Source organism: Rhipicephalus microplus, chromosome X (assembly GCF_043290135.1).
Source record: "Rhipicephalus microplus isolate Deutch F79 chromosome X, USDA_Rmic, whole genome shotgun sequence".
In the NCBI taxonomy this organism is placed as follows: Eukaryota; Metazoa; Arthropoda; class Arachnida; order Ixodida; family Ixodidae; genus Rhipicephalus; species Rhipicephalus microplus.
In genome coordinates, this window is record NC_134710.1 from 422,785,173 (window position 1) to 422,798,521 (window position 13,349).

At 43.0% G+C, this 13,349-nt stretch overlaps 1 protein-coding gene across 2 annotated transcripts in view; it reads right to left on the minus strand.

The window, feature by feature from the left end:
• The window catches only part of LOC119160937 (DNA mismatch repair protein Msh6), a 619,403-nt gene that overhangs the window by 182,047 nt on the left and 424,007 nt on the right, over nucleotides 1–13,349 (minus strand). For both annotated transcript variants that reach the window (XM_075880344.1, XM_037413220.2), the window contains one exon: nucleotides 12,481–12,607. In XM_075880344.1, the coding sequence (XP_075736459.1) occupies nucleotides 12,481–12,607 (127 nt within the window). The remainder of the gene's footprint in view (nucleotides 1–12,480; nucleotides 12,608–13,349) is intronic.

Sequence of the window (13,349 nt, forward strand, 5' to 3'; positions counted from 1 at the left end):
TTTTGGAGCACCTTGACGCAATTTTTGCGATTTTTATGCTTTGAGAGCAGCTTGATGCAACAAACAAAAACGTATAAAAAATGCAGAATTTGCGCAGCTGTCTCACCTCTGAATTTGATGCAGCAAACTTCACAACTTGGAGTACATAATTATTGGAGTAATAATTATTGTGGGGCTGTAGTGAAGAGCTAGAAATATTTCGACTCATTGTAAATCTTATGGAGCCAGTCATATTAGGAGCACTCCCTATTTCACTTGATGATGAAATATAATGGCATCATGCAGTTAAGCATTCTGAAACAACTTGTTGAGTAATTATTTGCAGTTAAAATAAAGAAAAACTCATTCAATAATATTGTACTTTAGAAAGAGAGACACAAGAAAAGGCAGGGAGGTTAACCAGACGCAAAAAAACACTCTAAATACACCTATGTGATTATCTGCACATATGGTAGACAAATGAAACGCAGCGACGTACAACATCAAAGACTCGCACTGTTTCAAACGCATTGCCCTAAGACTACTTAAAAGAGAAACAGGGGTACTTTTTCAATACTGACTATACTGATAGGTGTAACATGACGTCACTCTGCTACCTTCATAAAGCCAACCTCCTCTGACACTCCCTTCCACCTCTTCGAAGCTTCTCTGTTATGGAACTACATGATTTATCAAGAGCGGTGCAACAGCCAAAATACAATTCGGAAAAATTTTTGAAGCAGTAAAATGTTACTTTTGGAGCACTAAAATCTAAATTCGGGGCAGGTTACGAAAAAAAAAAACATGCATTTTTTATCATGAAACACCAAATTTGGAGCATACGAAAAAAAAATATAAATAAGAAGGCTTACATTCAGAAAAAAAATGTGTATAAACCATTCAACATGACTTAAATCGTGCAGTGTGAGCATGAGCACCACTATATCAATGAAAATATAGTCGAATCTAATTTATTCGAACACGCCTAATTTGAACTTCCAGTTAATTCGAACTCATGACGAGGTCTCGTCAAAGCTATGTGTAATCGAATGGGCGAAAACGCCCAATAATTCGAACACCCAAGCACTTCTAATGGTTAATTCCAACATACCGCGCTCCGAAAATGCTTTTAGCACCCCGCCCAATATCGCCGCGGCACCTGTGACACTTCAACGATGCACGTAAAAGAAAGAAAAAGGAAAGAAAAGGCTGCGGTGGAATGTTTGCTCTTTCTTAAATGCCGATCTGCGATGCGCCTGTGTCACGCTCCTCCCTTTTCCATCCTTGCCATGTAAAGACCCTTCTCCTTCCAATGCGCCCGCAAAGCGAGAGAAGAAAAAAAAGGAAGCTGTCGCTGCGTTGAATGAATGCGTGGTTGAAGGAAAGAAAAAAGGACCTATTTTCTGCAGCCTTTGACCCTTGCGGGAGCACGGCTCTGCGCCATGAGGGGGGGGGGGTCCTCTCACGCACCAATGTCACGCTTCCCCTTTCCCGTCCCTGCCACGTAACTCTTCTCCTTTTAACGATTCGCGCAAAAGGAGCAAAAAAAAAAAAAAAAGCTTCCATGGAGTGTTGGTTTTCTCTCAAATGCCGATCTGCTTCTCTTGGCATGGAGACGCTCCTCCTTTCTTGTCACGTGCTGGCTATGCTCCGGCTGCGTAGCGAAGAGTGGGAGGCTGCGCTACGCAGTCGTTGTCGTCATCTTTACAAAGTGTCGGCGCTGGACATTTCCACGCGCGACTTCTCTTGCCAGGAGAATGCTGAAGCCAAAGTAGAAAAGCTTTGCAAGCTGCGTGCGAAATGGATTGACTCGCTGCAGGGCAAGCGTGTGTAGACGTGCATCACCTATTGCAGACGCGCATTAATGGATGTCCTGTGATTCGTGAATAAATGTAAGTCTTCTGAACCCCCCCCCCCCCCCCTCATGTGTTAGCTCAATGCACATGCGCGACTGCATGGAGAGCTCTCCGTTTATTTAGCTTTCATTAATTTGAACTGCTTTTAATTCGAACAAATTTTCGGGCTTCTTCGAGTTCAAGTTATTGAGATTCAACTGTAGTAGTTAAACCTGCTCATAAAGAACCTCTATATAACCAATTCTTTGATATAACGAAGTGTTCATATTCCCCACCATTACTCTATTAGAAACACATGCACTTGCAATTCCTATGTAACAAAGTAACAACAGGAGACATTCTTAATATAACAAATTTTTGCCACTGAATATCTAGGAATATTGCCCCGGATTTTGTCATTTTGGCATGAACATGCATCTTCCGCGGTTGCCCTGCTGCCGACGAAGCACGGTGGCGGCGTGCACAGCACGCTCGTGGCCTCGGCGTTTCCCAGGCGAGAGCGAGCTTTCGTAATTGCGTGCCCGCCCCCCTTCCCTAAACCAAAAACAAAAAAAGAAACCTATTTTCGCATTGGCAATGCCACGCTTTTACTTGACTTCACATTTGTGGGACCGCACTCGATGTCTTTGGGGGCCACATGAGACGCGTGCACGCCGTCGAAAATGAGAAGTTTTTTTTTTTTTAATGCAGACAACTGTGTCGACACTACCAAGATAATTTTAGATTAGGCGCCGATGAAAACTCTTGGAGACCGTGGTTACACTGATGAATCTTCAGAGGTTGTCTTGTCACGCGCTTCCGCACTGTGAGGCAGTAGGCTTCGTGATTGGCCAATTAGTTCTGGCAACAACACAATGGCGTGTTGAATGCAATGCAATTAATGTGATCGCAACAAATTGTAATGTTATACGAAGTAGGGCTGGCAGCAAACTCTCTTGGATATGATATCGCGCAACTCCTACGAAACGCTAAATACGGCCACTTCAGGGAGAAGTGTGGAAGCCCACCCAGCAATCTGCCGGAAATTAATAAAGTTGACCTCTCTATCTCTCACAGAGAAGTGCTCTTTTCCCAGTTTCTTCATGTTGAAATTGCACTGATGCTTGCAGAGATAGCACGTGCATCAACAATTGAGACCGTGCCCTTAAAATGAAAGTGAAACCATAAGTTCTCGAGCGACCCTCCTCCCTTCCCCATCAAACATTCTCGCGCTCGTTGAAGACAGGTGGTTTCCTTTCTGTTTGGGCATTCGAGGGCAGTTCTAACACGCGGAGGGATGTTGTTGCTAAGCTTTCCAGGTGATAGAGATAAGGCGGCTTATTTGATCTTTGCTTCAGCAGCACTTGCGTGCTTTTACCTGCTTGTAAAAGTTACAATGCAGGCGGGTGTGTTACCAATTTGGACTTGTGGAACATGGCAGCAATGGCAACAACCCATTGAGAGTGTCCGTATAATTGCTATCACATTAATAATAATGCCGCATTTTGCCGCCAAATAAGTGCTTTAGGTTAGCTCTGCCCTTCAGTGCCCCATTTCTTTGAAATGTGCTTTGTTTTTTTTTAATTTCATACGGAACCTGCACATAATGAAATCCTTTTTGCAACTTTTTCCAGCAGTTCATCAATTTCTTTATATCCAGGTTTACTGTATTTTGAACCACCCCACTGAGCAAGCAATGATATTATATCAGCATTTGCTGCACCTGTCAAATTATTTGATGGACTCTGTGAATTGAAATATGAATCTACCAAATTCGCGACTTTGCAATTCGCGAGATTTATAAAACCGAGTAGGGGTGGCAAAAAAAAAAAAAGAACTAGTCAAAAATTAAGTTTTTTTCTTTATTATAAAAGCAGAAGTGTCATACACTGCTCCAAATGATTGCCAGTAACTTATTTAGACGTCAGTGATTATACTGGTGCTTACATTTATGGGGAAAACAAACACACAAATAATTGAACAAAATCCCGTGACTAGCACTAACAGCCTCTTCCACAATACGCTTTTCCGCAGAGAACCGGTGCACTGCGGCAAAGGTGGCTTAAGCAGTAATGAAAGTGTCTTTTTACTTTTAGGAGCATACTTTAGAAAGTATTTTTGGAGCAGAAAAAAAGTTTCTAGTTTAGAGCAACTTTTGGTATTTAGGAGTAGATGTTAAATTCGCCATACATTAATTGGAGTTCAAAGCATTGTCAAGCATTTTGTAAATACCAATACTTATTATGAAATGTATTTACCAGACAGCAGTCAATATAAATTTCATGAAGAAAACAATGGCAGGTTGTCGAAAATGTGCTGTGAAATGAGCTACAATTTAAAATACCAGTATTTGTGGCAGAAATCCAATCAAACCAGAAAATCTGAGTGCCAAATTCAAGAAGTGACTGCAGTCCCATACAACTGTTGCCAAATAAGCAGTAGATAATCCGTATAAGACAAAAGCAATGCTGCTCATTTTTACTTTTCACCACACTAGCCTGTATGTCTAGCCGAGAAAAAAAAGAGCGAAATGAGCTTGTCGCACAAATGAAATCAGAGCCGAAAATGCTGCACACTAGTAGCACACTGCGATAATAGCTCACAGATTATTTTCACTTTCTTTAGAACTTACGAGTCAATCAAACAGTAAAAGTTTGTCATCGTCATTCTCTCAGTGTCATTTCAAAGCAGCTTTGGAGCAATTACTAACAAAAAGTATTGTTTGGAGCAGGAGTCCTCTTTTGGAACAGTCTGGAGCAATTGGAGCAGCGCTTCCATCAGTGCTTAAGCAGCATTTTCTGTACGGGTTAGAACCAAGGCCAAGAAATTTTCTAACTGCTACATTCCCCTTCCCCTCACACACACACTTCTCACTTTTTTTTTAACACCGTGGGGCTAGGTACCCTTTCGGCTCGCTTGTAAGGCATGTTCAACCAGATAAAGAAACAACGGCGAGCGCCCGTTGGTCCGGCGACGGTACCTGATATATATGCTGATAGAACTGTGGTCGGGACCACGCAACTTCAAGACAAAAAAAATAAAAAATAAAAAATATGTGCCACTGCTAAAGAGATCGATGTGGTCACTGCCAACGCCGGCATACGTAGCACGTTGGGCTTGTTTGCGCAAGTAAAAGGCATGCACTTTAGTTCCTAGCAAGCCATATCCGTGTTTTTAAGCTAGGAAAATTACATTTCCCGCAAAGCGATAGTGGCTACATCAATGCATTTCTATCCATTGTCCCACTGATAGGCATCAGCTGCGGTCAGCGAATCGATGAGCGCGCAGCGTTAATATTTCACCCGGTCGATCGTGTCTCGCGAGCGTAGGGCGTGTGCCTAGAATATTCTAAGCACTATAGTTGGGACATGCGCGCTTTGACTGATGGCATAAATTGCAGGTGGTCGACGTGGCCTGCATTTTGTCCCTGAAATTAATGAACCTGAGAAAAATTTCAGGTTGGCTGAGCTTTTTGACGCAGTGTGGCACAATTTCGGGAAATTTCACAGTTTTGGCGCAGCTTAGCGTAACGATCAGAAATTGTATCAAATTGGTGCAATTGGCACAGGTGTTGCACCCTTGGCACTGGAAACAGACCCTAGGGTGGTGAAAACAAAAAATATGCAATTTTATAGAATACGTAAATAAATGTACTGCACACACTCAGAATGTTCTGAGCGCATGTTGTAAATATGAAAAAAATATGTATATCTGGCCAAAATGATACTTTGGAGCCAGAGAGTCAGGAAGTTGGCTGTTTAGCAGAATGCAAATGAACGAGTTAAAATTAACCGCAGCTGAAAGTTTGAAGGAGCCCACGATAGTCCCACAGCGCAGCCAAAGTTGCTAGGAAATGTAGAAGTGACACCATCTCGTGGCCTATGTGTAAAAGGAGAACACTTGAGCCTGGCCTGCTCCGCCACTGGAGTTCATTCTAGTTCACTATATTGGTTACAGACGAGGCCACTTGGGTTGGGATGTGGACTGGATTAGATCGATCTGTATTTACCGAGTTTACTATTTAAGATGTGGATTAGATTGTATCTGATGCGACCTGAATAGCTGTACAGTATTTATTATTAATTTGCATTCCAACAACAGTGCTTGTGAATGGTAAAGGTCAACTAGTCAACTCGGCTTCCATCTACACCACAGAGTCGGAAATTGCCGAGCAAGTAGCCATTGCATTGGCACTTTTGGATCCAAATAGATTGAGGATCCACAGCGACCCTATGGCAGCCGTGCGAGAATTTGCCAAAAGAGTAATCTCTAGACAGGCTCTGGCAATGCCCAAGGGAAAAGTTATCAAGCCACACACGGTTATTTTGTTTCCTGCTCACACTGGAAACATCAACGGTGCTCCCGCGAACCTCAACGAATCTGCCCACAATGCTGCACGACGACTTGTCAACCATGCTGCCACAAGGCAAAAAGATGCTGAGGTTTCACAGTGCAAGGATCACCTCCTTTCGTACAACGAGCCAACAAAACATTTATATCTAGGACACAGGGTCTTCCTATTCCACACAGTAAACTGAACAGAGCTCAAGCCATTACACTCAGGCGATTACAAACAAGAACTTATCCGAATCGCTGTTAATTAACAAGATTTATTCGGAGTTCACTGTTCCTAGAACATGCGATAAATGCCAAGACACCTTAGAACTTGCTCATATGCTCTGGCATTGCTCAGCATTATGCAGCGACAAGGAAAATACTGCAGAACGATGGGACACAGCTTTGAGCAGCACTATATTAAAGGAACAATTATGGTATGTCCAACGGGCCCGCGAAGCGGCTGGAAGGCTAGGTCAGTGATTCTCAAATAAGGGTCCGTGAAGCCATTTTTATGATCAGCGAAACCCTCACTTGCATTTTTCTTTAGGTGTGACTGTGCCACGTATTGATGAACTGTCCAAAACGAAGTGATGTGGCAAATTTGTTTGATGTTTTTGGCAGCAATAAAAAGCATCGGTTTCACGTTCCAGTTATGTTTTCACGTTCCCGCTGCAAGGGGTCCCCCATCGCCTTCCACCAGTCTACAAGAGGTCCTCGACTAATTCATAGCTGAGAATCACTGGGCTAGGTCATTCGGTCCCAACGTGGGAGCAGCCCACTTCGGGCTAGGACACCAGCATGACCTATTGAACCTTAATAAAGTTTTCATCCATCCATCCCACCTAAACTGTACATGTCTTATACATTTAAGAAAAAAATAACAATTATATACTATTCCTGTATTCTGTGCACCTTGCGTTGAAAGCAAGTAACAATGTCGCAAGAACAAAGCCGCACTGCATAACTTTTTTCTTTTTCTATGACGAGCACATGCATGTTAATGTTTTATTTCTCTGGTCTCTGACGCTTATAGTTTGACACAGTCCTGAAATGCCTGCAATGAAAGCTAGAGGTAGTGTTCAAAGCAACGATGTTTGAATATCTGCTGGTAAGAAGGAATCTGTCTGGTAGCAACAGCTTCCTCGATTCCATAGACTTATCACAGATGCAGGTGGGTTTTGTTTGTGTGCTCTTCTATGAACATAGCACTAAAACTATTCACAGATTTAATAACACCATCTCAAGAAACTAAAATGAGAAATTTACATGAAGTTACCAGCTCTAACCTTGAAACGCGAGCTACCAGAAATAAAGGCGTAGCAGAGGACGTTTGCTGTTGCATCCCCAATAGTAACAATGATGGTAACAATAATACAGTCGAATCTTGATAATTAGAACTCGAAGGGGCCCAAAAATTTGTTTCAAATAAAAGAAGTTCGAATAAATGAAAGCTAAATCAATGGAGGGCTCACCATGCAGTGGCGCATGTGCCTTGAGCTAACACATGAGAGGGAAGTTTCTTCAGAAGACTTACATTTATTCAAATATCACAGGACATTCCTCCTTAATTTAAGTAATCGGTGATGCGCGTCTGCACACATTTGTCTTCATAAATTTTGCACGTAGCTAGCAAAGCATTTCTACTTCAGCTTCAGCATTCTCCTGGCAAGAGAAGTTGCGCGCGGCAATGTCCAGCACTGACACTCTCTGAAGAACGAGTGTGTGGTTTAAGGAAAGGGAAAAGGTCTTATCTTCTGCAGCCCTTGAGGGACCACGTTTCAGTGCCGTTCTCTAAAGGCGACAACAAGAATGACTGCATCTCTGCTGCTACCCTCTGCGCCGCTGTCGCAGCGTGGCCCGCGCGTGACGAGAAAGGAGGAGCGTCTCTACGCGGAGCGAAGCAGATTGGCATTCGAGACAGAACCAACACTCCACGGCAGTTGTTCTTTTTTTTTGCTCTCTTTGCGCGCGTCGTTGAAAAAAGAAGGGTCTATGTGGCAAGCACAGGAAAGGGGGAAGCGTGGCGCCGGTGCGTGAGAAAGAGCCAACACTCCGTGACAGCTTTTTTTTCTCTCTCTCTTCATGCACGGCGTTGAAAGGAGAAGGGTCTTTACATGGCAGGGAGAGAAAAGGGAGAAGCGTGGCACAAGCGTGTCGCAGATCGGCATTTGAGAGCAAACATTCCGTCACAGCCTTTATCTTTCTTTTCCTTCGCGCGCAGCGTTGATGTGTCGGAGGTGCGGCCGCGGGATTGGGCATGGTGCTGAGAGCGTTTTCGGAGCAGGGTTCGAATTAACCGTCGCAAGTGTTTGCACGTTTGAAATACAGGAGGTTTTCGTCCATTGAAATACACATAGCTTTGACGGGATCTCAGCGTGAGTTCAAATTAATGGGAAGTTTGAATGAATCGTGTTCAAATTAATGAGATTCGACTGTATTAAATAAAAGGCATGACATAAACCTTCAAGCCTCTGCTAATGGCGGTACAATCTGAACCAGAAGGCCTTTAAACCGAGCAGAAATCATGGTCAAGACAAACATGCACAATTTTACCAACGTGTGTAATGTTGTGACTGGAAAGTCAGATATGCTGTGTGATATGTAAAAGCAACAAACATCAAGATAGTGAATGTACCAACATAGAAGCTAAGGAACGCTTTATGCAACATAAAGGAAAAGTTGCCAAGTGAAAAATTCTATGGTCTTATTTATGCTTTAGGCTGCCACAATTGCGACAACCAAAACATTGGTGAGACAACTGATTTTAAGAAAAGAGTTAAACAACACGAATATGACATCAGAAAACTACACGTGACCTTATATTTCCTCGCTAAACATGTGGAGTCTACAGGCCACCAAACTGACTCGTCAAGCGCCTGAGCTTTGGCCAAAGAAAAGCTTGCATCTGCCTGCAGCTAGAATACCACCACATACAGATGACTGCACTTACGCTGAACAAAAGTGATGGGACGCTACCGGCAATGTAGTTACAGTGCCTACGTCTCGTACTTAGGGATACTTAAGGGGGGACGAGAGTCTTAAAAAAAGTTTCTTATTTATTATCCTATTGTCATGAAAATTACCATGCATGTGTATCATTGAAAGGAAATTTCAAATCTGGAAACAGATTTCAAATATCTCATTTAGAAAAAAGTATTGACAAATTTCCACATTATAATTAGGTAATTTTTTACGGTTCATTATGGTAACTCAGAATAAAAAAAGTTAGTTTTTAAAACTACATGTTTCTTCTAAAAAGTTCATCCTACAGGCTAAAGCAAACTAGATGTCAAAATGGAAATTTCTTTCATCAGAAATAATTTTTAAACTTGAATGGTAACAATGAGCTTACAATGATTAGCTGGTATTTATCATAAAATCACAATTCCATCAAGGTTGAAAGAAAAAGAAAAGCCTTAGCCTGTAGTTCAAGAGCTGCGGAAAAGAATGGCACCAAGTTTGTTTAGATATCTTCGGAGAAACTTGCTCAAAACTTTTGTAAGGCAGATTAACTTCACAAAAATAACAAAGCCAAGAAAATTAGGCTATCAGTTTTAAAGACATCTGTAATTTCATATATTAGGCCTTTAACAAAAAGAAATTGTATTTTGCCGTAAAATAAAATTTGTCCAAAACATACTTTCAATTATAAATACCCCAAACAGCAATTTTTGAAAGTCGGAATTTTTTACATTTTTGCGCTAATTTAAGACCCTTGTCCCGTCCCCCCACCCACTATATAACCTTTGCCTTTTTTATGGGTATTATTGTGAACAAAGCTCACACAGCGGGTGCCAAAACATCAGTAAACTTTGCATTCCTTTAGTAGGTGTATCCTCTTGCTTCTGAACTAGGAAGCAACAGTGCACAGCTTTTTATTTTTTCACACATCATCTTGCTGTTCACTGTAGTTGCAGCCGGAAGAATGGTTTCATAAGATTTGATAAATAGTAATGTTTATTTTTGTGGTGAACAGACAGACTGCCATCAGTTTCATGACCATGCGAGATTTTTAAGAAATTCCCCGACTTTTCTTTGACTTTTCCAAAAGGGCACAAACTCCCAAACTTTTCCAGGCTTTCCGGATTGGTAGACACCCTGAGTTATAAGTTCAAATGTCTGCATGCCCACGCCATAGTAATATGAGCTAAAATAAAGATATATGTGTTAATTTTCTATACTTTGAAATACTGAATAATTTAAATTCGTGCTGAAACAAATTCAACTACTGTCACACTCATTCAAATATTCAAGTCACCCTAATAATTACCTATCGCTACAGATGTGTTAAAAAGGGTCACTATAGGCAGGACGGGGAAAGCAAAGTGGCACCTGCAAGGACTCAGACCAGGCTGCCTGCGTTGCAGTGCTATAATAAGAGGAACGTTAGAATTAGTTTATAAGGCGCCTTCTTCCTCTTTTAACCACTACCACCACTACGTACCACCGCACGTGCAGCACTTCTCTTTTGCGTGCATGGTGTGCAAAGCCACTGCGTACTCTTTGAATTGTCGACTTTTTGTGTAGCTATGGCCAGCGTCGGGAAGCGCAAGACCCTTGACGTTGCGATGAAGTTGAAGGCTATTCAGCATGTAGGGCGGGCAAGAAACGTTTCACCTTCCCGGACCACTTGGGCATACCACGGAGCACTCTGAGTACCTTGTTGAAGAACAAGACAGATATCAAGGCAAAGGCGGTGGAGCAGCAAACGTCGGAAGCCTATCATGTGCATGCTCCAGCCCGCCCACGGGAATGTAGAAAAAACACTCTATGCCTGGTTTTTAGAAATGTGTGCAAGAAATATTCCAGTGGATGGCCCGATGCTGATCGCCAAGGCCAAATGGTTTGCCGCTGCACTCGGTGAAACAACTTGGCTGACAAAACCGGGTGGCTTCCCCGATTTAAGCAGCGCTACAACATCTTTGGCAAAGCCATTTCTGGCGAAAGCGAAGCTGTCAGCAGCCAGGACAACCAGTAGTGGATGACGAAGGGGTGCCCAGAAATTTCTGCTAAGTTTTCTCCCGCGAAAATCTTCAACTCCTGGCGAGACGTGAAGACGGACACAGTGGTCATTTTTCTCCTCAAGGTAGGCTTTGAGACTGCGCAAAACTTGCAGAAACCGGTGAAGACAACTAGCGCATAGACGACGCATTTGGCGAGTTGTCGTCTCGCTTCCCGGCAGCAGTTCTACAGGAAGTATCTGCGGATGATTTCGTGGAAGCGCACTGCAATGTCCAGGCCGTTGCGAGGCTCGCTGACGGGAACGTAGTAGTTGCGATAACAGGGACTCAGGATGCCTAGGCCGACAGCTCATGTGACGAGAAGGATCGTCCGGATGAGGCGCTGGCTACGTGTGCTTACTCTGCTGCTGAAGTGGTGACAGCGTTCAACGTCATCCGCCGTTGTATCGACCACATGAAAGGAGCCAGGCTGTCGCAGCTGCAAAGCCTTGATAAGATTGAGACTAGAGTCTTCAACATTTGAAATACGAAGCATGCCAAGTTAAGCGTTTTTTTTTTAAATGCAAATAAATGATTCTGTTGTAACCTGTGTGCGGAATTAATTGTCATTCTTGAATGCGCCTTTTATAGGTGATGGTCCGCTACAGGTAAGCTCTTGGGGCATGTAATTTCTTTTATATCAAATTTTTCATATATCATCAAATTTTTCATATATCAAACTAAATCGTGATCCTCTGAGTTCGATATATTTGTGTTCGACTGTACATCTCACACGGCGGTTTAGGTTTCATGTCTACATCCCTGGATTGATTGACGATGCAAACTACAGGTAGCCAACGTGGCCTCCATTTCTCGTTGAAATTAGGGCAACTGATAAAATTTTGAGGTTTGTTGGGCATTTTGGCACAGCTTGGCACAATTTTGGCAAACTTAATGGCTTTGGCACAGCTGGGTACCGAAATTGGGAATTTTATCAAATTGGCGCAATTGACCCATCTGTTGCACCCCTGGGCATTGCATCATTTGATAGTGAGCCCTTGCAAGATGACATCAGCCTGCGAGGGTAAAGTCTTCATTCCAAGAGGTAGAAAGTAGCACACAGCTGACAGTAGGCATGACGCATGGGCCAAAATAAATGTACTGAGTGAAGCAGTCTTGGTGAACAGCTGTATGCGGTGTGGCTGAATTGAAACGCAGACTAAGCATAGATGCTATATTGCAAATTGGTTCTTCAGATTCCTGCAAGCTGGCTGGTGCTACAAACAAGTGATTGTCAATTTCCCCTTCTTAATTAACTCGTATCCTGCCTTACCAAAGAAACGTACTTAGAAAGAGCCCAGAATAAAGGTAAGTGGGGCCAGTCTCACCTGGGACTGGTGCGACAGAAAACGTGGTGTGCAGGCGGCATCGGTGAGTGAGCCGCTATAGCTAGCCAGCGACAGCAGGCCATCCAGCAGGGCCACACAGTGAATGGCGGCCTCCCACTGGCTTCGCCTGAGACAACACATTTTTTATGCATCAGAACTTCTTTGCAAAAGAGAGAGAATGGAACTAAAAGGTCAAAGAGCAAGTAAACAACAAGCCCCAAAGATATCAGAGCAAATATGACCTCTGTGATGGCTAATTCAGGGCTGACTGGTGCAATGCTATGGGCTAGGACGAAAAGCGCCACTGCCTTATTTCTACAAGTAAACAGACACTTAACATTGTCAAACCTAGGAGAACAGTTGCAATAACAGAAGTGTATCAAAAGTGCACAAATTCAGAACAAATATTGTGACGGGGTCGTGACACGAACGAAGGGAGATTCTATGTTAAGACGGCACTGTTTATGTGGCCAAACTTGTGGGCAGGAAACTAAAGGTAAGATTACAGTAATACAAGGGCACTGATAGCGGCGAACAGAACGTCTGCCGTCGATCAACTGACAAGCGGCGAAGTATGGTGGAATCTATACATGTGTCATCAAATGTTCCAGCCTTATCACTGATCTTCGCGCAAGATCTGGAATAATCCCGAACCTTCTTGAACAATGAGGCGCAGTTTGCGCTCAGCATTCCGCTTTGTGGGCGAAAACTGAATCAGACGAAACTGAAAATAAGAAACACACGTGGCAACACACACACACACACACACACACACACACACACACACACACACACACACACACACACACACACACATATATGTATATCTATACATACACTTCTTGCCACTTTAGGAAGGGCTGCTATTA